Source organism: Thermobia domestica, chromosome 8 (assembly GCF_964235325.1).
Source record: "Thermobia domestica chromosome 8, izTheDome1.hap1.1, whole genome shotgun sequence".
In the NCBI taxonomy this organism is placed as follows: domain Eukaryota; kingdom Metazoa; phylum Arthropoda; class Insecta; order Zygentoma; family Lepismatidae; genus Thermobia; species Thermobia domestica.
In genome coordinates this window covers 7,249,802-7,272,079 of record NC_137461.1, presented here as the reverse complement: position 1 = coordinate 7,272,079, position 22,278 = coordinate 7,249,802, and the positions used below count along the sequence as shown (strand labels likewise).

At 34.7% G+C, this 22,278-nt stretch overlaps 1 protein-coding gene across 2 annotated transcripts in view; it reads right to left on the bottom strand.

Moving 5' to 3' along the window:
- LOC145692670 (zinc finger MYM-type protein 1-like) overlaps positions 1-22,278 on the bottom strand; it is a 92,929-nt gene that overhangs the window by 12,176 nt on the left and 58,475 nt on the right. For both annotated transcript variants that reach the window (XM_081768046.1, XM_081768047.1), the window contains one exon: positions 884-1,432. In XM_081768046.1, the coding sequence (XP_081624172.1) occupies positions 884-1,432 (549 nt within the window). The remainder of the gene's footprint in view (positions 1-883; positions 1,433-22,278) is intronic.

Sequence of the window (22,278 nt, the reverse complement as noted above, 5' to 3'; positions counted from 1 at the left end):
CAATAATAAGGAACATGTTTGTGACACAGACAAAACTAGTTTTCATATCAAAACTGTGATAATTATCTAAATGGAACAAGTGTCCGCTGCTGTTCGAGAATTGAGTTGTTGTATTTGACCCCAACTAAGTAAGGCATGCTGGGATTTGTTTCACCATTTGCTTTAGCACTGTCCATGTGACCTTTAATGTGACCTAACCATGATTTATGAATGTAGTATTCAAATAAAAGGTTAGCTTAGTAAATTTAACTACCATCATCATGAAGTCTGTTTCCAACAAGAAATACTTATTTTAAATAATATAGTTTGTGACAAATTTTGCCGCCCAGTGCAAATGCACGCGTTGCACATATGGTAGAGCCGGCCCTGTTAAATAATAACAGGTTAAGACCTCTTACCTGGTAAGGTACAAGTTGTTCGTGAATACATCATATAAGGACGCATAGTATATATATAATTACTACACACTATTATTAATTGTCACAAAAATGTACAAGATTTGCATAGAAAAATAACCCTGCCATTCAGTTGAAATACTAAGAAAAGAAAAAAAAAAGGTATTGAAGAAACTTTACAGGTGAGTCAGTATATTACATTGTTCAACAATGAAAATGTAAACTGAATGAAATTACCTAATTCTTACTAATTTTTTCTGGTACTGAAAACGAATTTGAAAACGAAAAATCAAAAATTAGCTCTCGTTTTTGTTGTACATCCGTGTCTAATCTCAATATCTAAACAAGCAAAATTTCTGAAAAAAATTGCACCTAGGACTTGGTGTGTATCTCATATTCTGAAGTCCTCGACCTTCTACGCCTATAAACTTGAGAAATGAAAAATCAATTCTCCAAATGCTCAATGTAACAATTAATAAAATACTGACCTTGTATCTTCTAGTTCTTCTTCTCCTTCTTCGTATTTCATTTCATCGTCTGCACTTATTACTATATGCTCTGAAGAATAATCACAAGAATTAAGTGGTTCCAATTTGCAAACCACATCACTTGATTCCATATCGAGATTATTGTTCACTTGCGAGTCTTCAACTTTAGCAATGTCTTCACTTAGCGTGGTGTTTGCCACATCACAATTTTTACTTTCAAATTCATTGTCTTCGGCAATAACATGATATTTGACTTCCACTGGAAATGAGATTTCTTCCGTCGTGCTGTCACTGAGGACAGCATTGTCCTGACGAATGTTCGCAGTTTTCTTTGGAGCCTGATGAAAAGTTACAGATGGAATACGATCGTTTACACATTTATCCGATGATTGATCAGAAGCCTCAGATGGGATAGCAACATTATCTATTCTTAGGCAATATTCTTGTGAGGATGGTTCCTCAAAAAGAAATTCCTCCTCATTCAGCTCCGGTTTGATGGAAACAAAATCAAATTCCACACTTGGTTCTATGACAGAAGAGCCTTCATTGCTGTCAAAAAGAGAAAGAAAAAAAGAGGTTACTGTTATGACTGCTACCACTTAAAATACTAACTATGTTAAGTAAATTCCCGCTGCTACAGTCCACAAAGGGTTATAGCTAGTCGTTTAACTAAAAAAAAATACATCACCATCATTGCATTGGTTTCATGCCGACCCCAAGATCGCTACCTGTGAAAGGTTGTTAAGGTACCTTCTCAATTTAAAAAGGAACTCACCTTGAATCTTGTTACATGTTGTAACTTTATTAAATAAAAACGGGAATAAAATTATATCAATGAAGCTTCTTTGAGCTTATCATTTATATTAAGCTGGTAATCAGCGCCGCCAAGTGTGAGGTTGATGAACTAAACGAAGAGCTGTACGTAATACCAAGGATTCCGCTTCATACTGAAGCTGGTAATAGTAAGGTAGAACCTCAAAAATATGACTTGTAAAGTGTAATCGACAAGTTGTATCAAGTTTTGTCGAATGAGTTAATGGTTAACAATTGTGTTATAAAATATATATTTGTGTTACCAGCTGTAAAACTTGTAATAAGAAAGCTATTCTGGTGTATAATGGAGATTTCTGTGATTATGTTTGAAAGTTAAATGGAAGTCAGTAAGTCCACATATGTTTTATATGGTATTAATCCAAAAGAATTCAGTTATTCAGCTACTTAAAAAAAAATTTTAAAAAAAATAAATAAATAAATAAATAAAAACTAATTTAACCTGGAAGGAGAACTTTGCGAAATTTTCGAATTATTGCTGTTTGAGATTCCGTTTCACGTTCTTGATTCTTGTGGAAGAAATTTTCAGTGATATAAATTCTGAGATATTCCATTGGACTTAAAGAACGATCATCTCTGTTTTCCTCTCCTTCGGCTACAAAACTTAACCAAAAATAGAACGTAGAGTGATTTTTCGACAGGGATCATCACCTTACCCTATGCGACTGTCCATGCTTACATCGTAAGGTTCCATGAGCACAGCGTAACAATCTGGTGCTTGTGTTTCTCTATTAAAACTTTATACATTTATATTTCGACCCGCGCTGGGGTCATAATCACGAACATTCTTACCGTAAACTCGAAGATTATCACAGAGGCATTTGTAGTTTTTAATACTGTGATAAAGAAACATTCCGAGTGTTGAAGATGTTTACATTTCATAGTTACCACTTTTAAGGTGTAAAATAGTATTCCTAGGGAGATCTATCATTACCAAATATTGTAAGGGTCATCAAATCTAGGAGGCTCAGGTAAGCAGGTCATGTAGCGAGGATGGAAGAAGGGGGGAACGCTTTCGAAGTCTTGACTGGAAGACCAATCGGAAAACGACCATTAGGAAGACCTAGGCACAGATGGAAGAATAATATTAAGATGGATCTCGCAGAAATAGGAATACAAAGTAGAAACTGGGTCCAGTTGGCTAAGAATAGAAGTATGTGGAGAGCTTTTGTGAACGCGGCATTGAACCTCCGGGTTCCATAGGCCATAGAGTTATTTAGGTAGTTAGGAAGATCTGTCTTGTTCCTATAATAAAAGAATACTCCGAGTGTTGGAAAAGCACTAGAAATATTCATACTTAACAATTAGAACTGCGCCCATTTACTTTTATGGTGTGAAACAGCATTCCTGGGAAGATTTATCTTGTTTGAGACATACTAACTTCTCTGACGGTGTGCATTTTATCCTTTGCATAATATAGTTTCAGTCTGTTCACCTATGTGCAAACTTTGTTTAAGGTTGTTAAAATGAATATCAAGTCTTTCCATTGCAGGATTGTCACAGTGTAACTACGGGGCTGTAGTGACTAAAGCACTGTAACCACACTGTGACAATCCTGCAATGAAAAGACATGAATATCATTTTAATAATCTTAAAAACAAATTTTGTACATAAGTGAATAGACTGGTCTCAATTACCTATGTTAAGGAAAAATGCACACCGTGAAACAAATTAATAAGAAGTTAAAATATATCAAAGATAAATATTTCCAGGAACAATATTATACGCCTCAAAATTGAATGTACATAGTACTAACTGTTAAGTGCATATATTTCTAGTGCTTTTCAAACATTCAGAATGCTTCTTTGTTACAGAAGTAAGAAAAATCATCCCAAGAATACTATTTTACACCTTAAAAGCGCTAACTGTGAAGTGTACACATTTTAGTGTTTTTCAACACTCAGAATGTTTCTTTATCACTGGACTAAAAACTGCAAATGTCTCAGTAATTTCTTCCACTTTGCAGTAGAAATGTTTGTGATCATGACCCCAGCGCGGGTCGAAATGCAAAAGTATGAAGTTTTAACAGAGATGCGGATGCATGGTGAGTTCCTTTCTATTTATTTATTTTATTTGTCACCTATAATAGGACTACTGTCCCAAATACAATAGACTTACAAAAATTAAATTATACAGGGATATTTATATACATGTACAATAATAAAAATAAAATAAAAGATAGAAAGCAAAATAAGAAAAGAAAGATGAATAAATAAAATAAAGGAGGCATACATTAGATTGGCATTACCGTAAAGAAAAACAATATTACATCTATAACGTAATAGAAGAAAAGAATAATATATACAACATTCCAATAATCTTCTGACGTATTTCTTATCTAATGTTTGTTTCAATAATTTCAGATATAACGAATATGACAGAGAAAGATCAATCTCTGAACTTTTCTTACAAGAAAATCATACTTTAGAAAGAGCACTTGAAAGCACAGGTAAAAGAAATATTAGAACAGTAGTATTGTCAACACCCTATAGGTATGATTTTCCGCATAGGCCGAATGGTAGTGTAAACAGATCAATATTTGAATTTAATATGCAGGTGAAAGAAATAATCTCTAGAAAGTACAGCCATGTTAAATTTGTTAGTTTAGGTGCATTGCGTAGACAGGATTACACTAGTCATGGCTTACATCTAAATGCAAAAGGAAAGAAAAGGGTCTGTGATTGGATTATTGAGGCAGCAAATGCTTTTTTATAGGTTACGAGTTCTGCAGAAAAACGAAATTTATGACGTGTACTTCACTTCCTCAAAATAAACATAGAGAAGTTTCCTGTAATTGTTATGACAAAAAAAGTAATGTAGGTTATGTGTGTTGTGGTATGTCCTCTTGTATCTCGGATCTAAATGTTGTAGATAATGTAAGTTGCCAAAGTAATACTCCCCTACTAAAAGCAGTAGATATAACTACCGGTAATGTTCCTAATCAAAAAGTAGAAGACGTAAGTGAGTCAAAAAATACCAGTCTCCGAATCCTGCACCACAACGTCCAAGGATTAGGAAATAAAATAATCGAATTAAAAAATATTTTGGAAAATGAATTAAGTAAAATTGATGTCTTGTGTATATCGGAGCACTGGCTGAATAAAGAAGAAATAGAAACAATTTCACTCACAGGTTTTAAACTATCTGCGTACTATTGTAGGAAAAATATATCCCATGGCGGTATTGCCATATTCGTCAAAGAGGACTTTCGTATCAAAATTCTAAGGAATACCCTTACATTGAACGTTGAGAAAACTTTCGAATCTGTAGCACTTGAATTTTGCGATCATAATTTAATACTTATCTGTCTCTATCGCACGCCAGACAGTAATGTCAATGACTTTTTGAATAAATTAGAAAGGCTTATATCGGAATTCTCGTCCTCTAAAAAGTCGTTAGTAATTTGTGGTGATATTAATATTGATTTTTTACTAAATAATAGCAAAGAAAAAGAAGATCTCATTTCGCTCTGCACATCATTTAATCTGAAACCTATCGTCAATACTCCTACCAGAATAGGCAAAACAAGAATCTCTGCTCTTGACCAAATTATAATTCCACGTGATGATTTCGTATCTCATGTTGATGTACTAAACCTAGGCTATTCTGATCATAATGCTCAACTTCTCTATTTTTACACAGAAATAATTAATAAGAATACAAACGTGGGCGTGGAATGGTCTGAACGGCGTTCATTTACACCCACTAACGTAGCATATTTCAGATACTTGTTGAAAACTGAGTTGTGGGAGGATGTTTATATTGAATGTAATGTTAACGACCAATTTAATTCCTTTTTATGTATATTTACTCATTATTTTAATATTGCTTTTCCTAAACAAAAATTTAAGATAAATAAATCGGCAAATGTCAGTTCGAAGTGGAAGACTTTTGGAATAAAGGTTTCTCTAGAAAAAATGCGCTATTTACATCAACTATCCCGACGGTGCCGTACTCCCGTGTTTAAACGATACCACAAAATGTACAGACGAGTTTTACATAAGGTCATAAAACAGGCAAAAATGTTAGAGAATGATACTTACATTGGGAAAGCTTCCAATAAAATGAAAGCTACATGGCAAATTATTCGGAAAGAATCTGGGGAACGAAAACCCTCCTCTAAGATAACTAGCGTTTCTTGTCAAAATAAAATTATTAAAAATCCGACTGAAATTGCAAATGCTTTTAACGATTACTTCACGAATGAAGTGGAAAAGCTTATCACTAATAACGTGAACAATAAACTACCTAGCAAACAATATGTTAGTAGACATAACGATATTTTCGAAAAATCATTGTTCTTGCACCCAGTAACTAGTCAGGAAATCTTAAATACTACACTGAAAATGAAAAATAAGAGTTCTTCAGGATATGATGAAGTTCCTGATAAAATTCTAAAGCAATGCTCCTATGAAATTGCTGATATCTTATGCTTTATAGTAAATAACTCTTTTAGTAGTGGCGTTTTTCCTGAGGCATTGAAGCTAGCAGTTGTTAAGCCCTTATATAAAAGTGGCAAGAAAGATCTTACATCGAACTATAGACCAATATCATGTCTGTCTACCTTCTCTAAACTTTTTGAAAAACTTATGTATATAAGACTAGTTAGCTTTCTAAATAATTTTAACTTAATATCTCCTGCTCAAAATGGCTTTAGATCAAATAAGTCTACTGAAACTGCTCTTTACTCCTTTCTCTATTCTGCTTTAAATTCAATAAACGCTAAGAAATATACAACCGGCATATTTCTTGATCTTAGCAAAGCTTTCGATACAATTGATCATCAAATTTTACTTAAAAAATTGCAAGATTATGGTATTAGGGGAAATGCTTATGACTGGTTTAAATCGTATATTTCCAACAGAAGGCAAACTGTTGAAATTAACTGCCAAACTCAGGGAGTAAGCAAATGTTATTCAGATACAAAAGAGTTAAAATTTGGAGTTCCTCAAGGTTCCATCTTAGGCCCTATTCTATTTTTAATATATATAAATGATTTGCCACAATGCTTAGACTCTGCTAAAATTGTTCTGTATGCTGACGATACAAATATTTTAGTAACTGGAGAAACTTACGTTGAGTTATGTAATGCAGTAGATTCCACCATGTCTGCCATCAGTGACTGGATGGATAGAAATAAACTAATACTAAACACAACAAAGTCTTCGTGCATGTGCTTTCACGTAGTAAAAAACGAGATAAGAAAACGCCCTTGTGTAACAATTAACGGCAAAACGTTGAATTACGTCTCGGATATAAAATTTCTTGGTCTTTGGGTGTCAGATACATTAGATTGGAAAATTCACATTCAAAAATTATCTAGTAAATTGGCTCAAACCTGTTACATGTTAAAGCTTTTACGAAATAGTGTCAGTCAGCATGTTCTGCTCACAACTTATTTTGGACTTTTTCATTCTAAATTGAAATATGGTATTATATTCTGGGGATCTACTGCACTGCTAAATTCCATATTCGTTTTACAAAAGAGAGCTTTAAGGTTTATGACCGGAAGTAAACCTCGAACTTCTTGTAAACCTCTATTTAAATTTCTTGAAATCTTACCTCTTCCATGTTTATATATATATGAACTTCTAAAATTTGTAAGAAAATATATACAGACAGATACAAGCAGCTTCCGGTTGAACTCAGATATTCATATGCATAATACAAGACAAGCCTCTGATCTTCATGTAGAGTCCTCACGTTTAAAAGTACATAAGAATAGTACATTTCCTATGGCAGTGAATATTTATAACAAGCTTCCTTCCACTTTAAAAAACAAAACATCTGGTTTCAATAAAGCAGTCAAGTCCTACCTACTCGAGTACTGTTTCTATTCTGTAGAAGAATATCTCGCCTGTAGTAAATAAGGTTTAATGTATATATATTTTGTATATCTATAATGTAAGGTTTTATTAACTGTTTTGTTGTTTTATATCGATGTATGTAAATTAGAATAATGAAAAATTGTACCTTTTTTTGTACATAAATTCACACTATTTTAATATTGCATGTAGATCTAAATGTATACATATGTACACATTCAGTGTTCTTATGACGTGTCCAACTCATACGTTCACGTTGTGAACAATTTGTATGAAAAAGGATGAAAATAAATACAATACAATACAATACAATATAATAATTTCGACGAATTCGTATTAGGGGAGAATTCATATGCACAGAAGTTCTACATTTCACTTTATGAAATAACGTTCTATGTTTATATATACCTATCGCACAGCATATATAAGTTATTATAGCTTCTCAATTGCCTCACGATACTGGGTTAATATAAAAAGTGAACTGTGCACTTTTCGTGAATCGAACCAGGACAACAGGCAACCATACACATACACATAAATGAAACATACCCAATGTACATAAACTCTTTTCACTAGAAAAGTGATCACTGTTAGTAAACACCTTAGTTTAAGCTAAAGAGACACCAATACTTCGCAAAGAACTTTAGGAAAAAAGAATCAATGTTTATAAGGTGAAATTATCTTTCATTATATCATAATAAAGGATCCTCTAAAAATGTTACAAGAAAGGTATACTCCATCCATTTTGACTCTGGAATTATTACTTAAATAATTAATATTTTTCTGACCAGAGTATGTACTTTTTTATTAATTAAAATAAGTCGTAACAGTTTCAATAACGTACCGTTATCTTCATCAGATGTTAATTGGCATATATATGTTCATATTAATATTCATATATCATGTTCATATTAATATCCATGAACATATATATGACAATTAACGTTTGATGAAGATAACGGTACGTTATTGAAACTGTTACGACTTACTTTAAATTTAATAAAGAAGTACACACTCTGCTCACATAAATATTAATTATTACACGTATACTATTTAACGTTTGTTGATCTTTTATTGTTTATTTAACGTTTGGTGATAAAATGCACACTTGGACCGCAACTGAAATCCGAGTTCAGCTGCGCATTCTTTCTGCATCATCGAATTCGCACCTAAAGTGGAATTGGTGTAATATAAAACGAGTTATTTCTTTTGTCTATAAATATAATTCGACGGTCAGCAATGTTTTAACATGGGCATACGACAAGAGGGTGCTTTTCGCCAGCGTCCTTCGTAAGAAGGCCGATTGGATTGGATACATCTTGCGAAGAAATTATCTTCATAAGAGAAACATGGAAGGAAAGAGAGGGATAGGAAGAAGAACACAATTGACTGATGATTGGAAGAACAGAAGAAAAAAATTGGTGTTAAAAAGAGGAAGCTGAAGATCGAGAAACGTGGAGGAAACATTCCGAGATCCGAACCTAAAATATAAAATAAATCAAAAAAAAAAAAAAACTCAATAGTCCCAGGACCTGCTTACAGGCACATTACTTTAATAATTTAAAAATAGGTGTTCTGTAACGTAGAGACAGAGCTGTCTACGCACAACATGAGTTGTGGCACAATCCATGTGATCTCAGTGATTGAGCACCGACTTCAAGACTGACAGAATATATGGGTCGACAGAAAGTTACGGATAGACATTGGGTGGTCTAGGCTCAACAGGAGTTATGGTACAGTCCATGTCACACGAAGAGCTCAGCACCGACTTCAAGAATGATAAACTGTATGGCCGTCCAGGGGCGGACTGGGATGCCTAGTGGATAATGCATCAACACAGGTACTGCATCGGCCGGAGATCCGGGTTCGAATCCTAATCCAATCGTCAGTCTTTTCACCTTTTGTATATCAGTGAATTTGCATCGAGGATTTGATATCATGTAAAATGGGCTCTATTTCCTGCATTTATCAATATAATTTATAAATAACATTTAGCACGCATGTAAGTTGTACAGTGGATCAAGTATAAAGAAACCTTAGATTCACAGTTAAAATCTCCGAATTCAATAATACTAAGCCTATTCAAAAGTGACATATATTCGTAGCAAGCTTCAATACACACGCATTATACGAAATTAGGGCTGTCAGATTTTTCAGGAAAAAAAAATGGAGGAAAACACGGAGGTATATGATATTCAGTACTTACATATAATAAACATACAAGGTTTCACATAGCAACGTCCAATAATTTTCATCGGAAACTGGAGTAGTTTCATTACAAGCAATTGAAACATAAAAGACCAAAAAAAAAATGTATATTACAGTTCCCGGTAGGAGATCATGTGGGTCAAATTCCACGTTAAATAGTAGGTTCTAGCCCACAATCTCGGTGTTGAAAAGACGTTACAGTGAAATCCAATCAACCACGTATATTACACAAATCTTTGTTGCCTTTTAACTGCATTGAAGATTGCATCTCTCAACGATCTCACTGCATTTTTTGTAAACCTTATATAAAATCCACATTTAAAAATGAATATAACCAAATCAGAAAAGGTTCAGAATAGATACTTGATACACACACCAAACCAACACGCTAGATCTAGAGTAGAGCCGAATCATAAAAGAAATGTTATTTTTTTATATAAAATGTTTCATAATAAAACTGATTACATGGTTCTACTTAATTAATTTAAAATTTATGTTCTAACAAATATAACTCGACCTGAAAATAATACATTATTTTATTGTGACAAATTCGGCACAAACGCTGTACGAAAAGTAACAAGTATGGAGATTACGGTCAACTTACAACACATTAATGAACGCCAATCCTGAATGCATGTCAATATTAACAGCTTAAGAAAGCTTAGAACAAATATATGTAACATTATATAGAATTCTTTCAACACAAACATGGGCGTCGATCATGGGGAGCCCGGCCTCCTCAAAGTTTGCTTGGGTCCTTATAAAATATGGATCATTTTGCTTGGATATATGACAAATAAACACACATTCCTGAATACCTCTCTCTCCCAAAAATTAAACAAAAATCGGCGCCATTGATTGTAAACACTTAGACTATTTAAAATGAATGGGCTAATCACGGCTGTTTATTATTCACCTGACTACGACCTTATTAGTAACCTCCAATTTCTATCCTGTATACTGAGAAGCCTAATATACAGCCCGTGCGAATTCCGAATGCAAGCAACGCTTTTCGTCTACTTTAGTTCATTTATACACGGTATGGACAATAAATAATGTACAACACTCCTAGTTATGCATTTCTCGCCATTGCATTAACATTTTTTTCGTCAATATTTCCATATACAATGATAAAATAGTAATTCTTTCATAATCCTACAAGTGGAGTTTCGATTCCAAGTTGGCACACCTGTCACTCGTACACGACGCGAAATTCGTCAACATGCAAGAGGATTTTTATGTTCTTTTAATGTTACGAATCACCTCCCGAAGTATGCAAGGGGAAGTAAGAATCACCTCCCGTTTCTGTTCCGTTCCAATTGTCACGATTCGATTTTCGGTTCCTAGTTGGCAGCCCTGTCACTCTTACACGGCGCGGAATTCGACAATATGCAAGAGGGCCTTTTGTCTTATGATGTCACGAATCATCTTCCAGAATTTGTGCACATCTTTCAGGGTCACCCTGTATTGTTAGGGTTCGCGCCTTTGGCACTGGCAATTCTGGGTTCGCTTTCCGGTGAGGTTCGAATTACACTTTAATTTGTAGGTCGACGTTTCATATAGTCTCGCTACCGAAATGGACGTTAAACCCCGAACTAAGGAAAAGCTGCCATTATTTTACTCTTACCGAAGCTTTGGTTTACGTACTTGTGGATATTGTTACCTTAATAGCCGCTTTTTCCTGTGCATTAACGCCATATTGTTTCCTGTGACCCTCTTAAAAATAGTTGGACCATTTTTCTTGTCACCATTTTGAAAATGGCAACTACAAACGATTGAATGTTTAGAGGGAGATCTGTCGCCCCTCCTAGAGAAGGATATTTTTTTTTTCTATTGAGAAAAACTGTGGAAATGAGGTTCGCTCTAGAAATCTCAGAAAACTTAATTTTAATCTTAGTTGACGGTCACAATAAATTCTATGATTTTGTAATACATATACTAATAAAGTAAATTATTTATATTGTATATATTTGATTTCTTTTACCGATACAGGTAACGATTCGCTGTTACCTGCAACTAGGGACGAAATCTGGACGAAAAACAAGATCCCATCTGGTAATCATCCTGTATTTTCCAGACCTCCTGCTCCATTATCCTGTTGTTTCAGTTTTCCTAGAAGTACTAGCTATGGCACCGAATTCCTTCTTGAATTGATATTTGTTTCCTGTAGTTTCAACACAAATAATGTAAAAGCAATTAAAAATAACATAAAACACTGACTATTTACATCTTCCTTTAGTCAGGTCCATTTGTTCCACTGTTGCCACTTCCTAAGCCCATCTTTTTCCTACCATGAATTTAGAAACCCCTAAATAAGTTAACGAGTAGCTTGTTCATTTCCTGAGTAGTGTTGGTTCTTCGTTTTATCGTATTTAATTAATTTCATCTCATTGCTTATCTAATACATCGCTATCCTGCTTTAATTCTGGGTTTCTGGTTCTAATACAAATAGGATTCATACCGGATTCTTTCAGTTTGTGAAGTACTTTTATCTTGTTTATGGAATGTTTAGCTTCCATTATTAGACATCTTGAAAGCCTGAGATTGCTTGATTTTGTTCCTTTGAATCTTTCAGATGCCAAAATTGGACGACTGTGATTTAGGCAAGAAAATTGTTACACTAGATAAACTTGAAATAAATGGCAAACACAACCATTAAATATATATAAGAACAATAGGGAAGAAGAAAAGAACAAGACAAAAAAAGGCTAACGATGAACAAGTAGATAGTATTAGTAATTTAGCCTAAACTTTCGTATGAAATGCAAAAAGCAGGGTTGGCAAAAGTCATGGTTTTTATTGAAAAACCCAAAAACCCGGTTTCTTTGGTTTAAACAATTTTTTTTGTTTGTTTGTTTGTTTAAAGCAGGATTTTTTAGTTTAAATAATTTGTTCTATGTATTTATATTACATATCAGAGTTGGCAAAAATCATGGTTTTTATTTTTAAAAAACAAAACTGTTTTATTGGTTTAAACCCTTTTTTTTTTTTTTAGTTTAAACCAGTTTTTTTGTTTGTTTGTTTAAATAATTTGCTCTATGTATTTATATCACATATGGACAGAAATAAGTTTGTTTCACCTTGGTGTTATTATGCAACAACCGGGTTATGCTGGAAGGGGTCACATAAGCTTAAAGCGGAGTCCAAACAGTTTCTCGACTTACATCCGAAACAAACTGTCCTCCATTTGAACTCGAAACCGAGACTAATAGGCCACAAATGCGATGATAATAAATAATAAATAATGGACTCAAATAATTGGTATCTTGATTCACTTTTCTTACTGATATGCAAATTACGTCGTCGTATTTCTTCAACTTGGACTAATAAAAGTCGTAGTGAACTAACTTGGACAAAATTAGTTCTTCTGTACTCTGCAGTATTTTGAAATTGTCCATATGTAATTCTGTATAATGGTTTCATATATGCAACTGTTTACTTTCTTATTTTTTTATTTTTTATTTATTTATTTATTTATTTATTTTTTTTTTTTTTGGTCCTTCTGAAATGACTGTTGACAATTATATTAACAGGTATGTAAAGATCATTACAACGTATTTTTTTATCAGGAGTCCTACGTGAGTGAGTCAGCAGACGTATCGCATTTGTGGCCAATTAGTCCCGGTTTCGAGTTCAAATGGAGGACAATTTCTCTCGGATGTAAGCCGAGAAGTGGTTTGGATTCCGCATTAAGCTTATGTGACCCCTTCCAGCATAATCCGATTGTTACATAATAACACTACGGCGAAACAAACTTATTTCTGTCCATATGTGAAATAAATACTTAGAGCAAATTATTTAAACGAAAAAAAGAACTGGTTTAAACCAAGAAACCAGGTTTAAACAAAAAGTTTTTTTTTTAAATAAATAAAAATTATGGTTTTTGCCAACCCTGATGCTTTCTCCCTGTTCCTAAAGTAGCCATTGAAAGATACTAAAATGTTCAACTCGTGATGCAAAAGAATAAGAAACGTTATTAAAACCAAGTTTTACGGGATAAGATTTTATGTCGGTATACTCACTACAAGAGTAACCACTATCTGATTTTCTACTACTGAACAGCAGAACGGAAGTTCCACCCACTTCACTCCAACACTAATAATATATTTTCTTATTCACAAATCGCGACCCTCCCGCTTCATTATAATGTTGTATATTGAATAAATGATAAGCTTGAATGTTTAGTACTATTAATGGTTAGTGAAACCTGTTGTTGGAAAACTTTCCAACAATTTGGCATAGCTAATGTCATTGTAAGAAAAAAAAAAAAAAAAAAAAAAAAAAACTAACCAAAACAGTGTGCTGCCATTCTTGTAAAACCTCGAAGAGCCTATTTAAGATTTGGTAGTTGAATTATAAGTTGTTGTTAAAAGTGAGGTTTTTTTATATGGTTGTGGCAGGACACTTTCCCTTTCACCAGAAGTTGTTTACAATGATTTGTAAGATTGATGAAATACCTTGCTTCTAAAGAATGTTGTTATTGCCCTTTTTATATTTAAAATAAATTTTAAAAGTTTTAATTATATTTAAATATTATTATTAAATTTATATTAAACAACACACAGCCCTACTTGCTTGAAGCTAGTTCTTAGTCATAGTCTTAAGGACATGACTCAAAAAAGAACAGCTTTTACATTTATTTTTAATTATATTTAAATATTGTTATTAAATTTATATTAAGTAACACAGTTGGGTGGTCCGGTCAGTAAATTTCTAAAATCGGGAAACTCCCGCCTTAGCCATCGGGAAAATCCTGTTATTACTTTAAATGCAAAGCAATAAGGGGAAAATCTTGTTATTGATTTGCATGTAAAATTTAAGTTCAACGTATCATAATCAGTACACTAAATCTGAACTATTACATTCCAAATTTGATATGTAGATATAATTTAATAAAATTAAAACAAAGTCTGATCCAAGCTAAAGTTGGAAACTAAGTAGGCAGTCGATAAATTCTGAGAATTTCATGTAAGCAACCTTAGCTTCTTCACAAAACAACAAGCATTCAGGCAAGCAGAAATATACAACTTGGTTTCGTTTCATATGTTTAGGTTTAACCAGTAGCGTAGCGTTTACTTTCGCAATGGGTAGACAGCACAGACACACCCACGGGGGGGAGGAGTCAACCGGATTCCGACATCCCCTAAACTTCTTAAGTCAATATACTGTTATTCACTTTCTTAATAAAACTATACTTGTTTAATAGAGAAATGATTAATGTAGCCTGGAAAATTTGATCCTACATATCATCTGTACTATTTCTCTTATAAAAACAATGTAGTTCCATATTTTTTTCTGAAAATATAGATGAAAGTACTGTACAATTACCTGTCTTGTCGAGTGCAGAATAATATCCGTTAAATACTACATAGACGTAGTGGCTTGGATCCCCCCAAACCTTGGACCACTCCAGTTAGGAATTGTCTGCTGGAGCAGACCTTTTGGTCAGTCTCGGACCTATGGAACACTTTCTAGACAAATGTGGAGTTAGGCTATAGGTGGCATTTTATTTTGTAAAAAAGTTGGGGGCAATGACCCCCATGCTCCCATAGCTCCGCCCATGCCCTCCGCCCTCCCAACAAAGAAATTGAGTGCGTGCCTGGTAGATATTATTATTTCTTCTCGAGTTCGGAACCAACATTAAGTTGTCGGGCCATGTCTCATAGAGCCTCGGTGTTGGAAAGGAATATCAAACTCGACTAAATTTCGCCACAAACTGATTTTTGCGAGGTTGCACTACCTATATAACATATGGAGACTTAATTTTCATCAACAAAACCTTTAACGATTAAATCAAACAAGCATACTGATATTAATTCATTCTGAAGAATCTCAGTATATACATTGGATACGTTAAATTGAATTAATAATTTACTTCCTATGTATAATCTTACTTGCTTAGCCTTTGTAAAGTGTGATCTCTGATTCAATAAGTAAGCTCAGAAATTGGCTATTTTTTAAACTTGATACTAATTTTCATACGACAGTTTAGCATGCCATTTAATAACAACTGGTGCAATAAATCTATATCTAATCATTTAGTTTGCACATAATACATAATTAACACACTATTTTAAAAGCAACAACAGATCAGCAGACTATAAAACATCTTGCGCTCGCTTTTGTCCTTCGCAGTGTTGACACACTCTGATATTGCGATTAAACAGAAGCCGAAGCTAGATCATGGAAGATTTATATGAATTACTGTTCAGCAATTGTTCCCGTAGTTATTAATTTAGTTTTTTTTCTTCTATTTCTTGAAATTTTCTTTGAAATATGATTGGATATCTAAAAAGAAGAGGAAAAAGTGTTGGATTTACAACAGTACAATTGCGCTGAGTGTGGTATCACTGCAGCTGAAACATGTCTCATTGCCAGGTTCTTTCAGCGAGCGAGAACCCCACTCAGCCACATGCGCGCGCAACTTTCAAGTAGGAGCTCCACTGACTTGTTCAGCAGCGTTGAGACAGATTTCTTAATGTCTCTCTGTGGCCTGTTTGACGGAGACAGAACTTTCATTCCCCAGTTTTGAAAAATAAAATCATTAACAAATTAGATTCTACCACTATTGCTATTAACCAAGCTATCACGGACCCTATTATTTCTATATTTTTCTACAACATGAAATGTATATTGATTCTTATTAATTAAGAAATTCTAAAACTATGTTCTTTTAATTTGAAAGGGTAGACAGTGTCTCAGTGTCTCATAGCACTCTACGCTACTGGGTTTAACATCCTTATGTAATACCGAGGTTATCAAGAAGACTCGCTTAAAGTGACATCCGAACCGAAGGGTTGTGGTTCGACCAAGAATTGAACATGGGACGCCTTGATTAAAAGGTGAAAAGGAGATAAAACTAATGCAAATGGTTGGATATGTCGAAACGTCACCATGAAGTTTACACGATTTAAACTTTTTTTTTTTTTAACTTTTTTTTAACAGTTACTTTGAACCATCTTGGTTTAAACCAGCCAACCCTGGCAAAAAGTAGCATTAAAATCATGTATAAATTTAGAAAAGTATTTCACAGAGCATAAAAATTATTGCTTAGACAACCGAACCCTTTTAGGCATTTACTCAGTGACATGTCAGTGTTAAATATATTTACATACTACTATATCACGTCAACGATAGGTTGGTGAGCAGCATGGAAATTTTAGAACATTTTTCTCTCTTGGGAGAGTTGTTCTATACTCTTATAAGTTCTCTTCTTCATAACTGCGTCTAGATATTCAATCCTTGGTCTTGCTCTTCCTGGTTTTCCTTCTGCCTTTCCCTCTATCAACACGGTGATCCAATTGGAATGCCGAATAAGATGACTAAGTATGATGCTTCTTCTTTTTCCTATTATCTTCATGATCTGTTGTCCTTCATTAGCTTCCGTTAGTACGTCTTCATTCCTTTTCCTTTCGGTCCATGATATGCGCAGCATTCTACCCCAACACCATATTTCAAATGCTTCCAGCTTGGATATTTCAGCTTTTCCCAATGGATACTTACATAGGCACGACAAAAAGATATATAGCAACAAAACAAGATCTAGCAATGTCAGGCTTGTCAAGACATCTGATGGAAACCAAATATTCCATAAACAAGACAAAAGTATTTCACACACCGCCTTCACAAACCGAAAGAATTACGTATAAATTCTATTTTATTAGGACCAGAAACCCAGAATTAAAGATAGACAGCGGTGTATTAGATAAGCAATGGGATGAAATTAATTAAATAGTATACAACGTAGAACCAATACTCCATAAGAAATCAACAAGCGACTCATTAACATATTTAGGGGTTTCTTAAACTCATGATAGGAAAAGGTGGGTTTAGGAAGTGGAAAGAGTCCAAATGGATTTGACTAAAGGAAGATGTAAAAAGTGGGTGTTTCACGCTATTTTTAATTGTTTTTACATTACTGATGCTAAAACTACAGGAAACAAATATCAATTAAAGAAAGGACTCGGTGCTGTAGTAGTTCTAAGCCTTGGAGGAGCAACAGCCATGATGGGGCAACATAAACGTGTAGCCACACAAATTCATCATGGAGACTCTCGTAAGTACCATAGTACAATGGGCGTATAGCTTGACGATGCGCTGAATATCTGTCGTAAGTTTCATCCCATAGCAGAGGAAGGTTCCAGGAGTAGCCAGTAACACACAGTCAGTATATAACTTTGAAGAAGTCTCTCACAACGACAGGCTACCAAAGGTTCCTTCGCTTCAATATAAATATAGCACCTGAACTACAGAGGAAAGCACTAACTGCTAGCCTAATGCCCAGGTAATGAACAGTGTCAAGCTGTTTCAGCAGAGAGAAACAAAGAGAGAAGTAAGCAATACAAGAAGTCTAACTTACAGAATTAAAACAATGGTATAACAGTTACAAAATAATACGATCAGAACCCTGCGTGAGTGGAATAGTACATTAAGCAAATTGTTGTTTGTTGAAAGTTTATGTTCATTTTCAGCACCGAGGTTATTTAAAACCAGGACCTTCAGTTTGAGATGGAATCAAAGACACTATTGCGTTCATATTTCAATGTCGCCAGAAATCAAATTGAGAATCCCGTGCACCAAAGACACGCGCGCACTCCAAGCTGAGGAAAGGCTCTGAAGCAAATTCGTAACTCAAGAGACATGAGTAACTAAGAGTACAAAAGTACGGTCGGTGTCCACATTAAGTGTCGGTCATACTCAAAATTCGAACCGTAATAACGCTCTCGCCTTCGGTGCGAGCGGTCCCGAGTTCGATTTCCGGTAAGGGCACTCGGTCAAAAAAGTGTAAAAAGCTTTTTTCACGCCAGTCATCCTGAATGAGGTTTTCTTGGGTTTTCCTCATTCATACCAGGCAAATGCCGGGGTGGTACCTAACTTATACGTCCCAGGCCACTTCTTTCCTTCCCCAACCCTTTCTTCCTTCCCTTTCCCTGAATAGTGTGCTCGCCGAGGGACGTCACCCCTCACACGTGAAGTGACGCAAATATGCTAGTTGTCGCCCGGAGCAAGAACTTGTCTTAGCGCCTTCCTCACCAATCAAACCAAAACGCTCCCCCAAATATTTGCGTTCAATTGCGGGAATTTCCCAAGCACTTCTTTCGCGACGTTTTTTAAATTTCTTTCTTCGAAAATGCAAGCTTTCTTTACTGTACATCCAAACTTCTACTAGTACGGAAGTTTGAATTCAGCACTTGAAATAATAAGCGTTACGTAGTCTTCGGAACTCCGACCACTAATCTTCTTAAATTTGACAAGAATTTTTACGCTATTCCTGCTGTTGATTTCAGTAGCGTCTTCTCTGGATGTGCAAGTCGTGTGTTAACGCCCAACGAAAAATGAAGAAAAGAGTATTTTAATTTAATTAAAGGGATCATCAGAAATAGGGATTTTTTAAATTCCAACGAGACAGAATCAACTGTTGAAGTGCAGAGAAGTGCTGTGTTATCTCCGTCATGTTTTGAGGATGCAACTCTGCGAGTAAGTCGTTGATAACACTTTGGCTGAATTTTCTCTGCTTTAGAAGACTCATATTGCGCATGCGCTTCGTGTTTCTCACCTCGTGCTTCTGTGATCCAAGGCGTTGTTTAGAAAGCCAACGTCCTGCGTTTTCTGCTTGTCTCAAGTGTTGCCAAGTCTGTAGATTTATCTGTGGATGTACAGATATTTTATAGCAATACGGAATACATTTTTCTTTGCGGGTGTATGATCTAAGCACTTTCTTTTATTGTTAAACATATCGTTCAATTCATAAGTTAAGGGTGCAATCGACTTTTTGCTAAAGTACATGTAACGAATACGGTGAAAAGAAACAGCATCATTTTTCTGATTATCCAAAAGTTGTGTTCGAAAGGTCAGATGATTTAAAAAAAAATTTAAAAAAAGCGTTAAGCTACAGAATGTTTTTCCATTCTGCATTATTCTTCCCCTAATTTTCATTTACTTTGTCGTTAATAGGTCATCCTCAAGACTTACGGTTTCAGGTCTCCTATTACTGTTTCTACAGCAGTAATCCAGAGGTTTCTACGCAAGGAAAGATGACTCGAGCTGGAATTCAAGTAACTGTAAGTAAATAACACTAGTTAACAAAGGTTTTGTTACATAAAAGGAAATAGAGGGTAACAGAGGGATTTTCGGGAAAATCCCTCAAAAATTTCCCTTTTCGTTTATTTTACACCCCAAGATCTTGTCCCCTTGCATATACTAACATAGAAATTATACCTAAGTATACTTTGATTCATATTTAACAAACCCTACAAGTTTCGTAATAATCGCTTTATTCTTTCTAGAGAAATAAATATGATTGTATGTATACTGTGTGTACTGTTTATTGCACCTTAGAGTAATGCTTTCAGATCTCTTAAGTTGAGGTAAAACGTTTTGCTTTATTACCACAAACACATATATAAAATATAATACAATATAATTTACAAGTGTGACAATTTACAATAAACAATAATACAAATGTACCAAAAGGTCATGAAAAGACAATCAAAACTATCACAATATATGAAACTTCCATTGGGTTACAAAAACGTACACTACTTCCTTCTTTTGTAAGAAATGTTGCATTCTCTAACAAGACCCCAACAATAGTCCCCCATCATTGAAGGATCCCATCGTCCCTGGTACCTTTTCTCCATTGCCATTATATCTTGGTGGAATCTTTCCCCCTGTTCGTCGCTGAGAGCACCTAGGTTAGCAGGAAAGAAGCTGAGGTGGGAGTGCAAAAAGTGGATTTTTAAAGACATCCTACAACCCAACTCTTTGTATTTCTGTATCATGTCCTGTACGATTTCTGTGTAACTCTCAGCTTTGTTATTGCCCAGAAAGTTGCGCACAACACACTTAAATGCTGTCCAGGCAGCTAGCTCAGCACTGTTTAACTTGCTGTCAAAGCTATCATCAAGCATTAATTTCCTAATTTGGGGACCAATAAACACTCCCGCTGAAATCTTAGCATCACTCAGGTTAGGGAACTTATCTCACAAATACTTGAAACCTTCACCAGATGTGTCCATGGCTTTGACAAAGTTTTTCATAAGTCCTAACTTGATATGAAGTGGCGGTAGTAATATCTTATTAGGATCTACCAAAGAAGCGTATTTCACGTTGCATTCTCCAGGTACGTAATTCACTCTAGGTTCCCATAGTCACTATAGTCAAACGGTTCCCATAGTCACTATAGTCATAGTGGTTCGCAAAGTATAGTCACTATTAAATACTCATATGTCGAACGCAAATGCTACTAAAATAATTATGCGTAAATTGAGGTAAATTTATCACATTTTTTCGATCAATAAAAAAATAAAATAAAAAAAAAACAACTATGAATGGGCCCATCTTTGCTCCTGGGGAGAGGGGTCCCGTCTAGTTTTGCTTATGGTTGTGAGGATATATATTTTTTCTTTCATGCCAACGCCCTAACATCCAGGTCAGGAGACGTCACTCGTTGATTGTACAGAATGTTTATTTGAAGAGTAGCAACAAATAACTTGGACTAAACTGTTGTTGTTGGAAAACCAAATTTTACTGAAGAATACTTGTGTTACCATGAAAGGTAATAAAAAATAATACTAATAGTTTTACTAATGCACTACATATTTACTGGTAGTACCGGCAGTTATGACCTTCAATCCATCAAACGTATGAAGGATAACGTCCCTCGACGTCGCCGAGTCGGCGAGCACACTATTTATGGAAAGTATTTTTTAAAATATAAAATAGCATATCTTACTTCAAATAGGCTATAAGCATAATCAATACATTAATTTGTTCTATAATTATTTCAAGCTATATTATTATTATTACTCATTCAGTGCATTCAGAATTTTATAAAGGTCGTATGTTGAATGGCATTGTATACCTTAACCTGAAAGCATCTAATTCGCCCTAGGAAAGTCCAAAATCTGATAAAAATAACTTTCAATGTGATCACCTTAGCTGTACCAATAAAATACTAACAAAAAGTTCAAAAACCCGGGTGGGTTTTAAGGTGGGTCCAACACGAAAAACCCGGTGTGTTTTTTCAGGCTGGGCCCACTTGGGCAAACCCTGATCACAAGGGAAATCCCCTCGTACAAGCCTACCTAGTAAAAAAGAACATTAAACATTGGAACATATATTTTTATTGCATTTACTGTTATTCCACCTATGCATTAATATTGTAAATCTTAACGCGCTGCTTGGTGGGCAAATGTCAATAAAATAAAGGGTTCTGAAAGCACTTACAGCATATTTACACCAAAAAAACATGAATTTAAACGGAATATCTTGAGGCACAAGCAATCTTAATTTCCGCGTCCAGGACAGCTTTTGCACCGATGTTATACCTTAAATCAGTGATGGGCCAAATCCGACCCTCTAAAAAATTATATTTGGTTCGCGACATGACACCTCACTGACAAATGAAAACTAGGGTTAATTGGAATGAGTTGTATTTAAAACACACTGACAGATGAGCATTTATCTTCACTTCTGAAAATCAGTGCATTACAGTTTAAACTGGATTGTGAGAAAATTCAGTCATTAATC